Source organism: Chrysemys picta, chromosome 17 (genome assembly GCF_011386835.1).
Source record: "Chrysemys picta bellii isolate R12L10 chromosome 17, ASM1138683v2, whole genome shotgun sequence".
Classification (NCBI taxonomy): domain Eukaryota; kingdom Metazoa; phylum Chordata; order Testudines; family Emydidae; genus Chrysemys; species Chrysemys picta.
The window spans coordinates 23,396,403-23,414,366 of NC_088807.1; the positions used below are offsets into that span (position 1 = coordinate 23,396,403).

Genomic DNA, 17,964 nt, shown 5'->3' on the forward strand with positions numbered 1-17,964 from the left:
GACTTTCAAGCCCCTGGGCAAGGGACATTTTCTCCCTCCTTGTGAAGCAGAATCTCCCAGCCTGACGTGATAATCTAGTGCAGAAAAACTTTCATGGTATCGCCTGCCCAAGCCTTCCAAAACCATGAGCTGGGCCCACCAAAATCATGAGACTGACTTCAAAATAACGATATCTTAAAAACAAATTCATCTGGGGAACTCTTCATTTGCCTTCTGGTGTCTGAGCTGCGAGAGTGCACTCAATTCACGTTCTCCAGCTTCTCTTTGCAACCATGAGGGCTTAAAATGTGCTAACAAATAAAATAAAATAAAAAGCCGAGATTCTCAGATAAATCACTTGACTCCAGCAGTGGGAGCTTTAAGAAAAGCACCCTATATCATGAGATAATAAAGAGCCCTACCTTTTATCTAACATTTTCAGTCAGTGGATCTTTAAGCACTTTACAAAGGAGGTCTGTAGCATTAGCCCCCTTTTAGAGATGGGAAACTGAGGCACGGAGAAGAACAGCGACTTACCCAAGGTCACCCAGCAAGACAGTAGCAGAGACAGGACTAGCACTTAAGTCTCCTGAGTTCCGGCTAGTGCGCTATCCGCTAGGCCACAGTGCATTTGAAGTAAGGGGTCATCGTCAGTACATTCCTGTGGGGTGTGGTGGTTATTTTGGCTCTCCCGATGCCATAGTTGTTGAAGTGACACATTTTGACCTGTGACCTGTGCTGGCACAGGGGCATCATTGTTAAAACGAGTTTCTCACAGCAGGTTCTTGTTAGACCTGAACACAAGTTAACTGGACCATGTCTCCGATGTCCCCATGGGAAAGTTTAAAAGCATTGAAGGCCTTGCAGTGCACTGACATACTGGGATGTTCAGAAAGTCTTTGACAAGGTCCCTCACCAAAGGCTCTTAAGCAAAGTAAGCTGTCATGGGATAAGAGGGAAGGTCCGCTCATGGATCAGTAACGGGTTAAAAGATAGAAAACAAAGGGGAGGAATAAATAATCCATTTCTCCGAATGGAGAGAGGTAAATAGTGGTGTCCCCCAATGGTCTGTCCTCGGACCAGTCCTATTCAACATATTCATCAATGATCTGGAAAAAGGGGTAAACGGAGGTGGCAAAATTTGCAGACAATACAAAACGATTCAGGATAGTTAAGTCCAAAGCAGACTGTGAAGAGTTATAAAGTGATCTCATAAAATTGGATGACTGGGCAACAAAATGGCAGAAGAAATTCAAGGTTGATCAATGCAAAGTAATGCACATTGGAAAACATAATCCCAACTCTACAGATAAAATCATGGGGGCTAAATTAGCTATTGCCACTCAACAAGAGCTCTTGGAGGCACTGTGGAGAGTTCTCTGAAAACGTCCACTCAATCAGCAGTGGCAGTCAAAAAAGGAAACAGAAAGTTGGGAATCATTAGGAAAAGGATCGATAACAAGACAGAAAAATATCCTATTGCCTCTGTATAAATCCAGGGTACACCCAGATCTTGAATACTGCCTGCAGATGTGGCCTCCCCATCTCAAAAAAAGATATCTTGGAATTGGAAAAGGTTCAGAAAAGGGCTACAAAAATGAGTAGGGGTCTGGAACGGCTTCTGTATGAGGAGAGATTAATAAGACTGGGACTGTTCAGCTTGGAAAAGAGACGACTAAGGGGGGATATGATGGAGGTCTATAAAATCATGAGTGGTGGTGAGAAAGTAAACATGGATATGCATCCGAAGAAGTGGGCAGTAGCCCACGAAAGCTTATGCTCTAATAAATTTGTTAGTCTCTAAGGTGGCACGAGTACTCCTGTTCTTTTTGTGGATATAGACTAACACGGCTGCTACTCTTAAACAAGGAATGTAATTTACTCCTTCTCATAACACAAGAACTAGCGGTTACCAAATGAAATGACTAGGCAGCAGGTTGAAAACAAACAAAAGAAGTATTTCTTCACACAACGCGCAGTCAACCGGTGGAACTCCTTGCCAGAGGAGGTTGTGAAGGCCAAGACTAGAACAGGGTTCAAAAAAGAACTAGATAAGTTCATGAAAGATAAGTCCATCAATGGCTATTAGCCAAGATGGGGCAGGGATGCAATATCATGCCCTGAGTGTCCCTAGGCTCTGTTTACCAGAAGCTGGGAATGGGCAATGGGGGGTGGATCACTTGACGATTACCTGTTCTGTTCATTCCCTCTGAAACACCTGGTATTGGCCACGGTGGGAATACACGATAGTGGGCTAGCTGGACCATTGGTCTGACTCAGTCTGGTCATTCTTATGTTACTGCTGTTCAGTCTCCGTGATACCTGTGATGTCATAATCCTGCTCAGGTCTCCAGCCTTCCATGGAGTCTGGATGGAAAGACAGGGTAGATGTCACATGCTGAGCTGGGCCTGTAAGAGCAACCTGTGTTCAGCCAGAGAGGGGCTCCTGGGAGAGCAGAATCAGTGATCGGTTAAAGAGCCGGAGACCAGGGCCTGGCCTGAGTGTAACCCACCCAACTTGGATTCCTCCCGTACCCGTAATAATTCCATTTTACTGCAGGGATAGTGAGCAGGGTCAGTCTGTTCTGACAGCGGAACTCCCACCTGCGGATAATAACACAAATATACAAATGGGGACAGAGAGAGAGGCCGGTACCCTGAGTTGCTCCGATTTGGAGGAAAGACATCACAGTGTGGTCAAGTGAAAAAATTCTCTAAGCTCCTCGGACGAAACAAAAAATTCCTTGCGTTGCTAAGAAGACAATTTGTGGGTTAACTAAGACACCTCCTAAATCTAAACATGCTCTTAGCATTACAGCAATTCAGCCCATATCAGTAAAAGACAAATAGTAGCCAACATACAGATTTCTTCAGTACTGTGAACAGGCTGGGATCCTTCTCCTGGCAGTGATCTGCTCACTGCGGGTAGTCAAAGCAGGCCTGCGAACATCAGCCCCCAGGGCAGAGATCTCCACCGCCCCTCCCATACGGCTGTCTCCTGTAGATAAATCTCTGATAATTTTCATATGACTTTACATTGTGCCTCTTCATATAACCTTGTGGTGGGTCTACCCACGTGTGACCTCTGTTTTCATGGGACTTTGTATCAAAGCCTCATTTAGAAACTTTGCATTGCCCTTGGTATAATATTATAGCCCCTAAGGATAGAATAAGATAGAAGAAAAATTTCTTTTTGCTAGCAGTAGAACAAGAGCTCTCTCTCCCCCCCCCCCCCAACTCTTAATCAATTGCCCTGTTGAATGAATGAGGTGTGGATGAGCAAGGCATGGAAGGCAGCACCTCCAGACAGCCTCAACTGTTGGAGAGGGGCTGGGAGCCAGACCCAAGGACAATAAAACGTGTCAAGTGGGCTCATTAAAGCCAAGCAGACATAGGGACGGCCTCGGGGGTTAGAAGCAAGCACTTTCTTTTGGAAACACCCTCTTTGCAGCATTGGGACAACACTCAAAAGAAAGCAGCACAAAGGACCAATGGACACAGACACAGAGTTTGAATCCGGTATAGATTTGCATAAGAGGAAAGCTGCTATAAAAGTGAGGTGTCTTGCAGAGGACCCCGGGTCTGGTCTTGTCAACATGGGAGCATCGATCCGGATCGGCAGAAGCCCGGCTCCACCCCCTCCCCCATCTAACTCACCTGGCCAGTGAAGTTAAGGGGAGCAACTAATTGGTAACAACAAGACGGAGTGTGTGTGTGTGTGTGTGAGTGTAAGTGTAACATATTATATGCATATAATACAGTGTTAATGAATACATGTATTACTAATAAATGTGGCGTTTTGTCTTATTCCCCCTGAAAAGATCCTGTGCAGTACTTTAAGTACAACACTCCCTCCGGGGCTGACTGAACTGGCGGAACAAGTTGGCACCCCCTTTTTTTTTAAATTTGGGAGTGGAATTGGCCATCCGCCCTTGGCGATGCCCTACTGAGCACGTGTGACCCAAAGCAGCCCTCTAGTCACGCCCTACATGCCATGGTGATCATCCTTGTATGAAATATGCCTGGTGAGGCACCATTTGAAAACTAACGACCCTCTGGTCAATAAGATCATGATGCAATATTACATAGAGAGTTACGAGTTCCCCCTGTACGACATCACTTGTGAAAACCCGACAGCCCCTCCTAGGCAAACGTTGTTAAAGAGGTCTGTCCTAAACAAAGGAATGGGGGTTTCTATAAGCAGCAAACAGGGTCATCCAGACAGCCGGGGAAGGAGATGGTAGTAAACAGAGTAATTTACATTTCAGCAAACACAAGGGGGGGGGGGGGGAGAAGAGCACGTGTAATGTTGACAGACAGGATCAAACCAGGGACCTCTGGAACTTAGTGCATGAGTCTCTATGCATGAGCTAAAAGCCAACTGGCTCTTAGTTAAGGCTGTAGAGAGACTCATTTTAGCTCTCTCTCATGACGTGGTCTTGGTGCCACTAGATGGGACAGGACACCACCCCCAGGAGGTGTGTGGGTTACACACGGAGCCTTCACCACCAGACTTCAGGTCGCCTTCCTCACAGCTTGGATGCACTTTGCTTTGAGGGGTCTCCTTTAGAACAGGGGCTCTCGACCTTTTCAGTCTCCTGTGCCCCTTTCAGGAGCCTGATTTGTCTTGTGTACCCCCAAGTTTCACCTCACTTAGAAACAACTTGTTTACAAAATCAGACATAAAATACAGGTGTGTCACAGCACACGCTGACTGAAAAATTGCTGACTTTCTCCTTCTGTCTGTAGGACATTTTAGTTTGTACTTAGTTCACTAGCGCTTTTTATGTAGCCTGCTGTAAAACTAGGCAAATATCTACAGGAGTTGATGTACTCCCTAGAAGACCTCTGTGTACCCCGTACCCCTGGTTGACAACCACTGCTTTAGAAGAACCCACTTCCAAGACTCAACGGACTATAAAAGAAAGGGGCAGAGAACCCCACCTTCTCTCTTTCACCTAAGAAAACAAAAACACCAGCACCCCAAAGGTGTTTTTGTTTTCTTAGGTGAAAGAGAGAAAGTGGGGTTCCCTGTAAGAGAGCCTGACCGAGGGGAGAGCCAGTCACCATTTAGCTGGGAGACTGTGGATGAGAGAAACCATCTTGAACAGAGCCTGTGTCTTGTTAGATGACGTTTTAGACCTTTACAAGTGTATTTTGTTTTGTTTTACTAGTAACTCTTTCTAGCTGCATTCCTTATATTTGAATTCAATGAATCCTATGTAGGGTTTGTTAATAGACTCATTTCAGTTTTATCATCAACTCAGTGCTGCGTTTCAAGGGAAGGGTCTAGTTACCCCCAGTTAAGTTAATAAGCTGTGAAGGGCTTTGGTGTCTTTAAAGGAACAAACCAACCATATGATTTCTCTGGACTGTCCACGGTTGAGGAAACTCCAGGACTGGGTGTGTGTTGGGGTCACCCTGCATGTAGTCACCAGGCCATCTGGCACACACAAACTCAGGGGGTGGTAGACTGGTAGGCTGGTTGTGAGTGGCCTAGGTTGGGAGATACAACAGCAAAGCATTGTAAGGTACCCACGGTTACCGGGAAGATGGTGACAGCCCCTTGCTGGTCTGGATTTGTACCCCGAACCAGAAAGACCCGTGACTGCATGTCCCAAGGGTTTGTGAACATTCCCACCCCAGACTAGCTGGAGCCAGTAGCCAACTGCTTCACTTCTTTGGCCAAAAGAACAAACCATCCTATGCTCCTGTTGAAAGGAACAGTGACAGAAGCATGGGTTCCATGTGCACATGGGAAGAGGCCCTGGGAAGGGAAGCCAGAGCTCTCTAGGATATGGGACAGGCAGACCAATTGTTTAGGATCCCAAGGCCTGTAGTAAAGGGTGGGAGGGTGTTCCCCCTATGCTGTCCCATAAACAAGGGCAACACTGGAGCCTAGGAGGGCTGGATGCTGGAGCCAACTGAGGGTCTGGAGCCAACTGGGGAACAGGACAGACCCCCTGCTTCCCTCGCAGCCCTCCTTCCCTCCCCCTTCATGGCCAGAGCCCTGAGACCCCCCTCCTCCACATGGCCTGAGCCCCGAGATGACCTCTCCCCCCATGGCCTGAGCTCCCCCTGCCCACCCCCCATGGCTAGAGGAGCCCTGAGACCCCCTGCTCCCCCCTCCCAGAGGAGACCTGGACCAGCTGGAGTCCTGAGCCTCCCCCAGTCGGCTCGGAGGAGCCCCGGGCTGGCTGAACCCCCTGCAGCCACGCCTCCCCGCTGCAGCCCCCAAGACACCCCGCAAAAATTCAAAAGCTCTTCTCTTCTTCTCTCTTCCGGAAGAAGAAACTGAACTTCTGCTCCACCCCATGCTGGCTCCGGGGCGGCTGAGGAGGCAGGATGTGTTACTCAGCATCCCGGGTTCAGCATCCGCAGACCGATCGCGCTGCACAGAAACCGCTGAAAGATGGCGCCAAAGGTGGACGGGAACAAAGGGATTTCTGGGATGCGAAGCGATGCCTCACGGGGCGTTGGGACAGGACCCAGAATCCCCCGCACCCAGGCCCCCTTCCCACAACCCACGGCGCCAGAATGGGAAGAGGTGCTCTGTGGGATAGCTGCCCATAATGCACTGCTCCCAATACCGCTGCAATTGCTGCAAATGTGCCCACGCCAGTGCGCTGGGCCGCTGTCAGTGTGGACAGACTGCAGCGCTCTCCCGACTCAACGGCACGAAGTCAGGTTTAACTCACAGCGCTGTGCATCTGCAAGTGTAGCCAAGGCCAAAGTTGGGAACTAGCGCAGGTGTAAGGGGACTGTTGTCCCCTTCCTAATACTCAGTGTGTGTGGGGGGGGGTGGGAGGTTGGTTGCTAGCTCCCAGCACCAAAAGGAAGGGGACGGGTGGATGGGAAATCAGGACCCTGAGACTGACAGTCCCCAGGAACAGGACGGGCTAATCAGGGAGTCAGGAGGCCGAGGGTTCCCGTCCTGCGTGTGAGCTGGACTTGCCTGGGTCAGACCGAGTGGGGCCGAGCTAAGGAGAGAGCAGGGCCAGTGCTGGGCCGGGGAGTGGAGCTGGGCCAGCGCCAGGGGGACCAGAGAAGCGGCCCAGGGGGCTGGGGCTGGAGCAGTCCGGAGCCGAGTGCGGTGAGCAGCTGGGGAGAGCGAGGGGGACCCTGGGCAGAGGGCCCAGCGCAGGGAGACACCCCCAGCCTTGGGGCCCTACAGGCCAGACTGGGAGGGGGATTGTAACCCCGACGGGGCGGGGGCGGCGCTGGGAAGAAGGCTCCGGCCACCTGGAGCCTGAGAGCATGTGGCCATCACCAGAGCAAGTGTCCGACCCTCAGGCCCCCTGCAGCACTGTGCCTGGCCCTGGGCCGTGTGAGGAACAGACCCTGACATCCCAGAGACGCTGGTTGTGACGTCCCCGTGCCACAGAGGGGGTGACGGGTTTTCCTTTCACCTTCCCATCTTTTCCTGATTGCGTAGGAGTTGCTGTTTGTGCTCTGAACTCTGTGTAACGATCAGCGGGTCAGGGAAGCATCCGGCGCAAAGAGAGGGCCCCGGAGTGGGGACACCCTCGCCCCTGTCCTAAGTGACCACGACAAGACTGGGGGTCGAGCGCCAGGGATCCAGGGCCCAGCCTTGCCGGGGTTACGAGGACTCTGCCGCACGGGTGGGAGGAAGGGGAGCCCTCGAGGTCAGGCAGGCCTCTGGGTAAAGGGAGTGGGAGCGAGGACGCAGATCCTTTCACTCGCCAATCCCACCGGGGCGTGTATAAGCCAGGAAAGTTCCCCACAATAGCGGGACCATGTTAGGATATAGATATTCAAGCCTGTCTGGCCTATACTTGAAGAATGTAGGTGTATTCTTATCACTTCGCTAGTCATAGAGGTATAAAAGAAAGAATCAAAAGCATTGTCTATCTGTGTCTCTCACTGTGACAGTCATACTGAAATAAGGCAATCCGGGGCTGTTAGGAAGGTGATCCGATCTATCACCTCCAGCTAAAGGGAAAAGCCTAGAACATGTAAAAGGAAATTTAGTTTGATAGTTTTCTGTCTGGGTGAGAACTCACTTATCCATAGACACAGCTGGGAAACCTGTCTGTCTGTACAGATGGAGTTGTGAAATCCTCACTTCTGTATTGTTTTGTATGTTTATTTGCATGGTCTCTGTCTGGTTCTGTGATTGTTTCTGGCTGCTGTATAATTAATTTTGTTGGGTGTAAACCAATTAAGGTGGTGGAATATAACTGGTTAAATAACCGTGTTACAGTATGTTAGGATTGGAGTCAGCCGGAGTCAGGCCCGATCCTGGGCGTACGTCACCCCGACCTGCCGCCGCACCTCATCCAGGATGGAGGCCACCCGCTCGGAGTGAGCCAAGCTCACCAGGGGGCTTTCCTTCAGGCCTGGGGGGGTGGGGAGAGGGGTGTCAGTATGGGAGGTGCTGCGAGCTTCCCCAGAGCAGTGCCCCCAGTTGAGGACTCCAGCACTGTGAGATGCCACAAAGCACTTCCCCAGCTGGGGGCTCCGGCTCTGCGACCTTCCCCACAGCAGTGCCCCCATCCAGGTACCCAGGTGCTGCAAACTTCCCCACGGCAGTGCCCCCGCTGGATACACTGAGCGCTGCGACCTTTCCCACAGCAGTGCCCGCCCCTCCCCCCCCCATTACCTTTCAGCAGACACTGGCGCACGTGCTGGGCCTCGTAACGAAGCCCGGTGCTTTTGGGGAAGTTGAGGGGCTGGGAGGGGGGGGGGCGGCAGGGGGAACTCTTCATGCTGCCCATTCACCACCAGCTCAGTCGGGCTCCACATCTGGGACGGGAGCTGCCGGGGGAACAAAGAATCCAGTGGTTAGAGGAGGGCTGGGAGCCCGGACTCCTGGGTTCTGTCCCACACTGCAGAGTCCCCAGCCCTCTGTGTGCCTCAGTTTCCCCCCTCAGGTACCTGGATGATGCCCTTGGTGCCACTGATGGCGGCCTGGTTGGGCAGCCAGGTCAGTATGGAGCAGGTGATCACGGCCTGGCGCTTTCCCCGGTAGTTCAGGATGATGGACAACGTTTCATCAACGCCTGGGAAAGAGAGAGCAGGATGGGAGCCTAGAACCAGCCCTGCTGGTGCCCCTCACTCCCGACCCGCAGCCCCTGCTAGCCCAGCCCTGGGCTCCCCCCAGCTCTGCCGGTGCCCCTCACTCCTGACCCGCAGCTCCTGCTAGCCCAGCCCTGGGCTCCCCCCAGCTCTGCCGGTGCCCCTCACTCCCGACCCGCAGCACGTGTTACCGGTGGATTGGAGGAAGCCCGAGGCAAGGATGGACTCCGGTCTCTCCTCCCCGAAGACCATGGTGGCGAAATGGACGCAGTAGCAGCCAATGTCCAGCAGGGCGCCGCCCCCCAGCTCCTTCTGCACCACCCAGGGGCAGCCCGAGACGGGCGCCCCGAACTCGATCCTCACCACCTTCGGCTCCCCCAGCGCTCCCTGGGAGAGCAGGGAGTGGAGCCGCTCCGAGGCTGGGAAGAATCGGGTCCAGTAGGCCTGGCGGGGGACACACACACACAGGGGAGTGGGTCCTGGGGGCGCCGTGCCGCGGAGGGCCGGGCAGGGGCCCAGATGGGCAGCCATGTCCAGAGACTCCCCCATTCGCCCGCTCCCTCCCTCTCACACTCACTCCCCCCCTCAGCTCACTCGTGACGAGTAAACTGCTAACAGACTAAACCGATTTGTACTCGGCCGCGGCCAGAAGCTAGCCGAGCCGGGGGAGACGGGTCCTCTTGCAAACCGGAAGCTCCTTTGGGAGCCAGAGACCTGGGTGCGAGCGTAGCCGCCGTGGGCCGGCGACACGTTACAGAGGGGGGCATGACGCCGCACTGCAGACGGACACCGATAACACTGCGAGGCAATACCGGAGCGGCGCGGCGTGGGGAGATCTTAGCACCGTCCAAAGCCCTGCCCGTCTTCTCAGGCTCCCAAAACTGGCTTGGCTTTGGTTTACCCCCAGAAGGAGAAGAGAGAGCGTTCGGTCTGCTTCGAAAGAATCAGAGCCCGTTCAGCCCAGCCCTCGGACGAGACGGGACGCCGGCCTCTGGTAGCCAAGTGACCCTTGCTGCAAGTCTGAGCCAGCGAAAGACGTTATAAAAACAGCCAAGCAACGTAACCACGCCCGGGAAGAAAACCGGGAACCGAACCAGACAAACTGGGGAATCTGAATCTTTTCTCTACGCTTTGTTCGTGTCGAATGAATCAAATGCAATTTAACGGCCGGATTTCTGTTTACATTCCTGCCGTGGATCGTTGGGCCGGGTTTTATTTTAATGGCAGGAATGAATTTTGCATTTCTTCCTTTGGGAATCTGGTGACTTTTGTTTCCGTTTGCGGTGAAGGTGATACGAGCAATATATGATATGCAAACCAAATCCAGCTCGGGTCGCCCATCTAGGGTGACCAGATGTCCCGATTTTATAGGGACAGTCCCAATATTTGGGGTTTTTTCTTATATAGATGCCTATTACCCACCACCCCGTCCCGATTTTTCGCACGTGCTATCTGGTCACCCTAGCCCCATCTGAGGGTTATTTACTCCTTCTCGTAACACAAGAACTAGGGGTCACCCAGTGAAATGAACAGGCCGCAGGTTTGACACAAACAAAAGGAAGTATTTCTTCACATGATGCACAGTCAACCTGTGGAACTCCTTGCCACAGGATGTTGTGAAGGCCAAGACTAGAACAGGGTTCAAAAAAGACCTAGATAAGCAGGGCTGGCTCCAGGCACCAGCCAACCAAGCACGAGCTTGGGGCAGCACCTTGGGGCAGGGCGGTGCTCGATTTTTTTTTTTTTTTTTTTTGATTTGGCGGCGCGGTGCTCGGAGGGGGGGGGCTTCGGGCGGCGTGGTGCTCGGAGGGGGCGGGGGCTTCGGGGGCGGGGCTTCGGGCGGCGTGGTGCTCGGAGGGGGCGGGGGCTTCAGGCGGCGTGGTGCTTGGAGGGGGGGTGGGGGCTGGTGGGGCTGGTGCGGTGCGGCGCTCAGAGGGGGGGCGGGGGGCTTCGGGCGGCGCGGTGCTCGGGGGCTTCGGGCAGCGTGGTGCTTGGAGGGGGGGCGGGGGCTGGCATGGTGCAGCACTCGGGGGGGCGGGGGCTTCGGGTGGCATACTGCTCAAGGGGGCAGGGGCTGGCGCGGTGCGGCGCTCAGGGGGGGCGGGGGCTTCTGGTGGTGCGGCGCTGTGGGGGCAGGGCTTTCGGGTGGCGTGGTGCTGGGGGGCGCGGGGATTTCGGCGGCGCTCGCGCGGGGGATACGGCAGGGCGGCGCGCTTCTTTTTTGCCTGGGGCAGCAAAAAAGTTAGAGCCGGCCCTGTAGATAAGTTCCTGGAGGATAGGTCGGTTCAATGGCTATTAGCCAGGATGGGCAGGGATGGTCCCTGGCCTCTGTTTGCCAGAGGCTGGGAATGGGCGACAGGGGATGGGTCACTTGACGATCCCCTGTTCTGTTCATTCCCTCTGGGGCACCTGGCATCGGCCACTGTGAGCAGACAGGACACCGGGCTAGATGGACCATTGGCGTGACCCAGTCTGGCCGCTCTGATGTTCACATATTGGCACTGGGCAGGGTTTTCCAAACGGGCGAGCACGGGGACAAGGCGAGATGCGAGCGAAGGGTACGGTCGTTTCGACAAAACCGTTTCTTTCTGGTTACGTTTCTAGACAAGTCGTTTCTTTTGGACGACTTCTCCTGCCCTGTCCACTGACCGTCTGCCTCCGCCCGGGGCTGCTCACTCGGGTCCTCACAGATCTCCGCCGGGCCAGGTGGTTTGTTCCAGCCGGCCAAGCACCGCTCTTGGGAAGCTCCCCTGGTTTGCACGGCAGATCGAATTCCCCCGAGCCCTGGACTTTCGCTTGAACGAGGACACTGGCGGCTTTCCCAGGCACCATGACCCCAGGGGCCTTTTCAAACCTACTATTTCAAAACCTACAGCACAAAACTGCGAGTCCCTGTCTTAAACCGCAAGCAAAACGCCCCCTGGCCACCTCACTCTTCGGTCGCTCTCCCGTGGCCATCAGGCTGGCCCCAGTGACCCTAGGGGGCGCTGGGCTGCGTGGATGTGGGGGGCTCAGTAGGGGGCGCTGGACTGCGGAGGGACCCGGGGGGCTCAGCAGGGAGCGCTCTCTCCGGTGCTCAGGCCTGGCCCCGATGCCCCAGGGCGGTGCTGGGGGGCGCTGGGCTGTAGGGGGGCTCTAAGGGGGTTCACTCACCTCCATCAGGAAGACCCCGTGGCTCCGGGCCAGCTGCGCCAGCTCCCTCACCTCCGCCACGTTCATCCCCAGGGGCTTCTCCAGCAGCACGGGCTTCCCAGCCCCCAGGAAAAGCCGCCCCACGGGCAGGTGCTCGGGGTGTATGACCCCCACATAGACCACGTCTGCCACGGGAGGTAGAAATGGGGGTGGAACCCAGGAGTCCTGGCTCCCAGCCCCGCCCCCCCAGCTCTAACCATTGGACCCCACTCTCCTCCCAGAGCCAGGGAGAGAACCCAGGAGTCCTGGCTCCTGGCCACCCCTTGTGCTGCCATTCACCCCTCCCAGGGTCAGTCCCCACATTCGGGGGTCTCAGCCTGCCCCAAAGGTATCCCTGGACACACACACTGCCCCAGAGGGGAAAGGCCCCGTGCCGCCCAGGGGGTTCTCTCTGGGTCAGGTCCCATGGGGGTCCCCGGGGGGGCTCACCCACGTCGGGGGTCCCGCGCCAGCTCCTCGTAGCTCCCGTACGCTCGGGGGATCCCGTGTTTCTGGGCGTATTCCTGAGCCCGGGAGAGATCACGCGCAGCGATGGCCACAGCCTGGGGGGGGGTGGGGAAGGGTTAAAGGGCAGGTGAGGCAACTGGGACCCCCCCCAGAACCAACCCCTCTCCCAGTCAGCGAGCACTGAGCCAAGAACCCAGGAGTCCTGGCTCCCAGCCCCCCCCTGCTCTAACCACCAGACCCCACTCCCCTCCCAGAACCGGGGAGAGAACCCCAGGAGTCCTGAGTCCCTGTTTCTCCTTTTCCCAGCCTGGCAGATGCCCCAGCGGGTGGCCACGGCCCAGGGGGGGGGGCATGGGAGGGGGAGGGGCTCGGTGCTGGAACTGGAACAGATCAGAACCCGCGGGGGGGCGGGGGGGTTGGTGTGGAAAGTCCAGCCTGTGAACTCTGGACCGCAGGGCTGGGTCCGTGCAGTGCCCGGACGCCTGGGTTCCGTTCCTGCCTTTGAGAGCGCAGTGGGGTCTAGTGGCTCCCAGCCCCTCCCCAACACTAGACTCGTCCCCGGCCCTGCCAGTGCCCCTCATTCCCGACCTGCAGCCCCCTGCTAGCCCAGCCCTGACCCCCCAGCCCTGCCAGTGCCCCTCACTCCCGACCCCGCAGCCCCCTGCTAGCCCAGCCCTGACCCCCCCCAGCCCTGCCAGTGCCCCTCACTCCCGACCCGCAGCCCCTGCTAGCCCAGCCCTGACCCCCCCAGCCCTGCCAGTGCCCCTCACTCCCGACCCGCAGCCCCCTGCCAGCCCAGCCCAGCCCTGCCGGTGCCCCTCACTCCCGACCCGCAGCCCCTGCCAGCCCAGCCCAGCCCTGCCGGTGCCCTCACTCCCGACCCGCAGCCCCCTGCCAGCCCAGCCCAGCCCTGCCGGTGCCCCTCACTCCCGACCCAGAGCCCCCTCCTAGTCCAGCCCCGCCCACCTGATGCTCCGTGGCCGGGAGGGTCTTCAGGGCCACCAGGAAGTCATGGCTGATTTTGCCGGCGGAGCAGATGCCCCAGCGGGTGGCCATGGCCTTGGTGCGGGGGGGGTGTCCTCTGGGGGCGGACCCAGAACCCGCGGGGCCGGGAGATAAAGTCACTGGGGAGCCCCGCCCAGCCTGCAGCTAGCTCCGCCCCGCGCCGGAACGCCTGGGTTCTCTTCTCCCCCCCCTCCTGCAGCTCTGGGAGGGGGGGTGGGGACTAGTGGTTGGAGCGGGGGAGGGGGCTGGGAGCCAGGACTCCTGGGTTCTCTCCCCGGCTCTGGGAGGGGAGTGGGGTCCTAGTGGTTAGAGCCGGGGGCTGGGAGCCAGCAGCCAGGACTCCTGGGTTCTCTCCCTGGCTCTGGGAGGCGAGTGGGGTCTAGGGGTTGGGGGGGGGGGCTGGGAGCCAGGACTAGTGGCTCCCAGCCCCCCCACCCCCGCTCCAACCACTAGTCCCCACTCCCCTCCCAGAGCCGGGGGAGAACCCAGGAGTCCGGGCTCCCACCCCCGCCTCCCCTGCTCTAAACCACTAGTCCCCACTCCCCTCCCAGAGCAGACGCTGGCGCCCCCTGGAGGGAGAAGCCCCCGTCTCTCGTTCCATGGCTGGTCTCTGCTGCCCCCTGCTGGTGGTGTCCCAGGTCAGCAGTTTGATGGGGGAAACTTCCATACAAACGTCGGGGGCTGCAGGCTGCGCCCCTCAGAACAGCAGGGCTGGGGGGCTGAGTTGGCCTCGCTCACGGGCCCCCCACTGGGTCCATCTGTGCCCCCCCCCTGCCCGTCCTTGTCGCTGGCTCCCAGCTGGCCCCACTAGCCGCTACTGTCAGCCACTACATGGCACCTGGCCTGCGGGTCGGGAGTGAGGGGCACCGGCAGAGCTGGGGGGGGGGCAGGTCTGGGCTGGCAGGGGCTGTGGGTCGGGAGTGAGGGGCACCGGCAGAGCGGGGGGGGGCAGGTTTGGGCTAGCAGGGGGCTGCGGGTCGGGAGTGAGGGGCACTGGCAGAGCTGGGGGGGCCCAGGGCCGGGCTGGCAGGGGCTGCGGGTCGGGAGTGAGGGGCACGGCAGAGCTGGGGGGGGCAGGTTTGGGCTGGCAGGGGCTGCGGGTCGGGAGTGAGGGGCACCGGCAGAGCTGGGGGGGGCAGGTTTGGGCTAGCAGGGGGCTGCAGGTCGGGAGTGAGGGGCACCGGCAGAGCGGGGGGGGCAGGTTTGGGCTAGCAGGGGGCTGCAGGTCGGGAGTGAGGGGCACCGGCAGAGCTGGGGGGGGCAGGTCTGGGTTCGCAAGGGGCTGTGGGTTGGGAGTGAGGGGCACTGGCAGAGCTGGGGGGGGCAGGTTTGGGCTGGCAGGGGCTGCGGGTCGGGAGTGAGGGGCACCGGCAGAGCTGGGGGGGGGCAGGTTTGGGCTAGCATTGGGCTGCAGGTCGGAGTGAGGGGCACCGGCAGAGCGGGGGGGCAGGTTTGGGCTGGCAGGGGCTGCGGGTCGGAGTGAGGGGCACCGGCAGAGCGGGGGGGGGCAGGTTTGGGCTAGCAGGGGGCTGCGGGTCGGGAGTGAGGGGCACTGGCAGAGCTGGGGGTCAGGGCTGGGCTGGCAGGGGCTGCGGGTCGGGAGTGAGGGGCACTGGCAGGGCTGCGGGGGGGGGAAGCAGGGGGCTGCGGGTCAGGAGTGAGGGGCACTGGCAGGGCTGCGGGGGGGGGGAAGCAGGGGGCTGTGGGTTGGGAGTGAGGAGCACTGGGGGAGGGATTGATGCTGGGAATTCATCCCCAGCCCCTCCCCCGCACTATATCTCTGGCTCCATCCCCGCCCCCCCTAATCCTGGAGCCAAACGTCTATTTCTGGCCCCAGCCCTAATCCTGCCACATCTGCCCAGGCCACGTGCCGAGCGCCCGGCCCCTCCCCGGCCACCTGCCTCCGAGCAGCCCAGGCCCCACCCTGAACACTCAGCAGCCAGCAACTGCTTTGGGGACCCCCTGTTCATAGGCTAGCAGGGGCTGCGGGTCGGGAGTGAGGGGCACCGGCAGGGCTGGGGGGAGCCCAGGGCTGGGCTAGCAGGGGCTGCGGGTCGGGAGTGAGGGGGCACCGGCAGGGCTGGGGGGAGCCCAGGGCTGGGCTAGCAGGGGGCTGCGGGTCGGGAGTGAGGGGCACCGGCAGAGCTGGGGGGAGCCAGGGCTGGGCTAGCAGGGGCTGCGGGTCGGGAGTGAGGGGCACCGGCAGGGCTGGGGGGAGCCCAGGGCTGGGCTGGCAGGGGCTGCGGGTCGGGAGTGAGGGGCACCGGCAGGGCTGGGGGGAGCCCAGGGCTGGGCTAGCAGGGGCTGCGGGTCGGGAGTGAGGGGGCACCGGCAGAGCTGGGGGGAGCCCAGGGCTGGGCTAGCAGGGGCTGCGGGTCGGGAGTGAGGGGCACCGGCAGGGCTGGGGGGGGTCAGGGCTGGACTGGCAGGGGCTGCGGGTCGGGAGTGAGGGGCACCGGCAGGGCTGGGGGGGGTCAGGGCTGGGCTAGCAGGGGCTGCGGGTCAGGAGTGAGGGGCATCGGCAGGGCTGGGGGGGGCAGGCCAGGGCTAACAGGGGCTTCGGGTCAGGAGTGAGGGGCATCACTGATGGCCATGGTGGTTTAGCAGCCCCCCCCTCCCCCAATGGACAGATGAGCCCAGAAACAGGGACCATCGCGCCCCCATTAGCCACAGTTTGAACCAGCTCTTCCCTGCCCCCCACATCCACGAGTCCCCATCCCAGTAAGGGGGGAGCACCCCCTCCGGAGCCCTCCACCCCCACTCCCTGCAGCACAGCGCCCCCTGGTGCCCTGCCTTTGAACTACAGCACCAATGATAGAGGGGGGTGGGTGAGGGGGGGTGTCTGGGGGTAGATAGATAGAGGGGGTGAATGGGGATAGATAGATAGATAGATAGATAGATAGATAGATGGGGTGGATGGGGGATGGATAGATAGATAGATAGATAGATGGGGTGGATGGGGATAGATAGATAGATAGATAGATAGATAGATAGATAGATAGATAGATAGATAGATAGATAGGATAGATGGGGTGGATGGGGATAGATAGATAGATAGATAGATAGATAGATAGATAGATAATAGATGGGGTGGATGGGGATGGATAGATAGATAGATAGATAGATAGATGGGGTGGATGGGGATAGATAGATAGATAGATAGATAGATAGATAGATAGATAGATAGATGGGGTGGATGGGGATAGATAGATAGAGGGGGTGTCCTGGGGTAGCTAGATAGATAGAAGGGGTGGATGGACAGATGGGAGGCCTTGGGGCAGACAGGCAGGCAGAGGGGGCTTATGGGGATGGATGAGCAGATGCGGGGGTGTGGGGCTGGATGGAGAGGTATATGGGGATAGGCAGGCAGAGGGGGTGGATGGGGATGGGTGGACAGATGGGGGGCCGAGGGGAGGACAGAGGGGGCGGATGGGGCCAGACAGGCAGAGGTGGCGGATGGGGATGGATGGACAGATGGGGGCCGTGGGGCTGGACAGAGAGGTATATGGGGATAGACAGGCAGAGGGGGTGGACAGGGATGGATGGACAGACGGGGGGCCGTGGGGCTGGACGGAGGGGCAGATGGGGATGGGTGGACAGACAGGGGGCCATGGGGCTGGACGGGGAGGTATATGGGCTAGACAGGCAGAGGGGGCAGACGGGGATGGTGGACAGACAGGGGGGCCGTGGGGCTGGACGGGGAGGTATATTGGGGCTAGACAGGCAGAGGGGGCAGATGGGGGTGGGTAGATGGACGGGGGGGCCGTGGGGCTGGACGGAGGGGACAGATGGGGATGGGTGGACGGACAGGGGGGCCGTGGGGCTGGACGGGGAGGTATATGGGGCTAGACAGGCAGAGGGGGCAGATGGGATGGGTGGACAGACAGGGGGGCCGTGGGGCTGGACAGAGGGGCAGCGATCCGCCCCCACACTCCCCCCCCGGCGCAGGAAGGAAGCTCTCACAGGCCCGGCCCGCTCTCGGTCCCGTATATAATTTATATTTATATATTTACACAAGAATTGGTTTATTCCAATGGGGGGACACACACGTACACTCAACGCCAGGCGGACCCTCCAATGCCGGAGCTGTGGGGCAGGGGAAGGGACAGGTGGGCTCAGGTCTCCCCCACACACTTTTGGGGGAATCCCCCAGCCCACAGCATCGCCACCTGCCTCTAACTGGGAGGAACTGGGCGGTGCCAGGGCCGAATCAGCGCGGGGGTGGGCGGGGGTGGGATGTCAGGTAGGGCCGGGCCTCACTCCACAGGTGCTACAGGGCTCCAGAGAATGCAAGGGGGGGAC

General features: G+C 58.6%; 2 protein-coding genes across 2 annotated transcripts in view; both read right to left on the reverse strand.

The window, feature by feature from the left end:
- The window catches only part of LOC101949384 (nucleobindin-1), a 137,129-nt gene that overhangs the window by 66,298 nt on the left and 52,867 nt on the right, over nucleotides 1-17,964 (reverse strand). The gene's annotated exons all lie outside the window — the stretch shown is intronic.
- Nucleotides 8,096-13,783, reverse strand: LOC101949641 (trans-1,2-dihydrobenzene-1,2-diol dehydrogenase-like). Its single transcript, XM_065570937.1, is given in 8 exon segments — nucleotides 8,096-8,339; nucleotides 8,603-8,687; nucleotides 8,689-8,757; nucleotides 8,878-9,002; nucleotides 9,210-9,462; nucleotides 12,172-12,335; nucleotides 12,644-12,752; nucleotides 13,624-13,783. Coding segments are annotated over 8 exon segments (1,005 nt in total). The 5' UTR covers nucleotides 13,714-13,783; the 3' UTR covers nucleotides 8,096-8,229.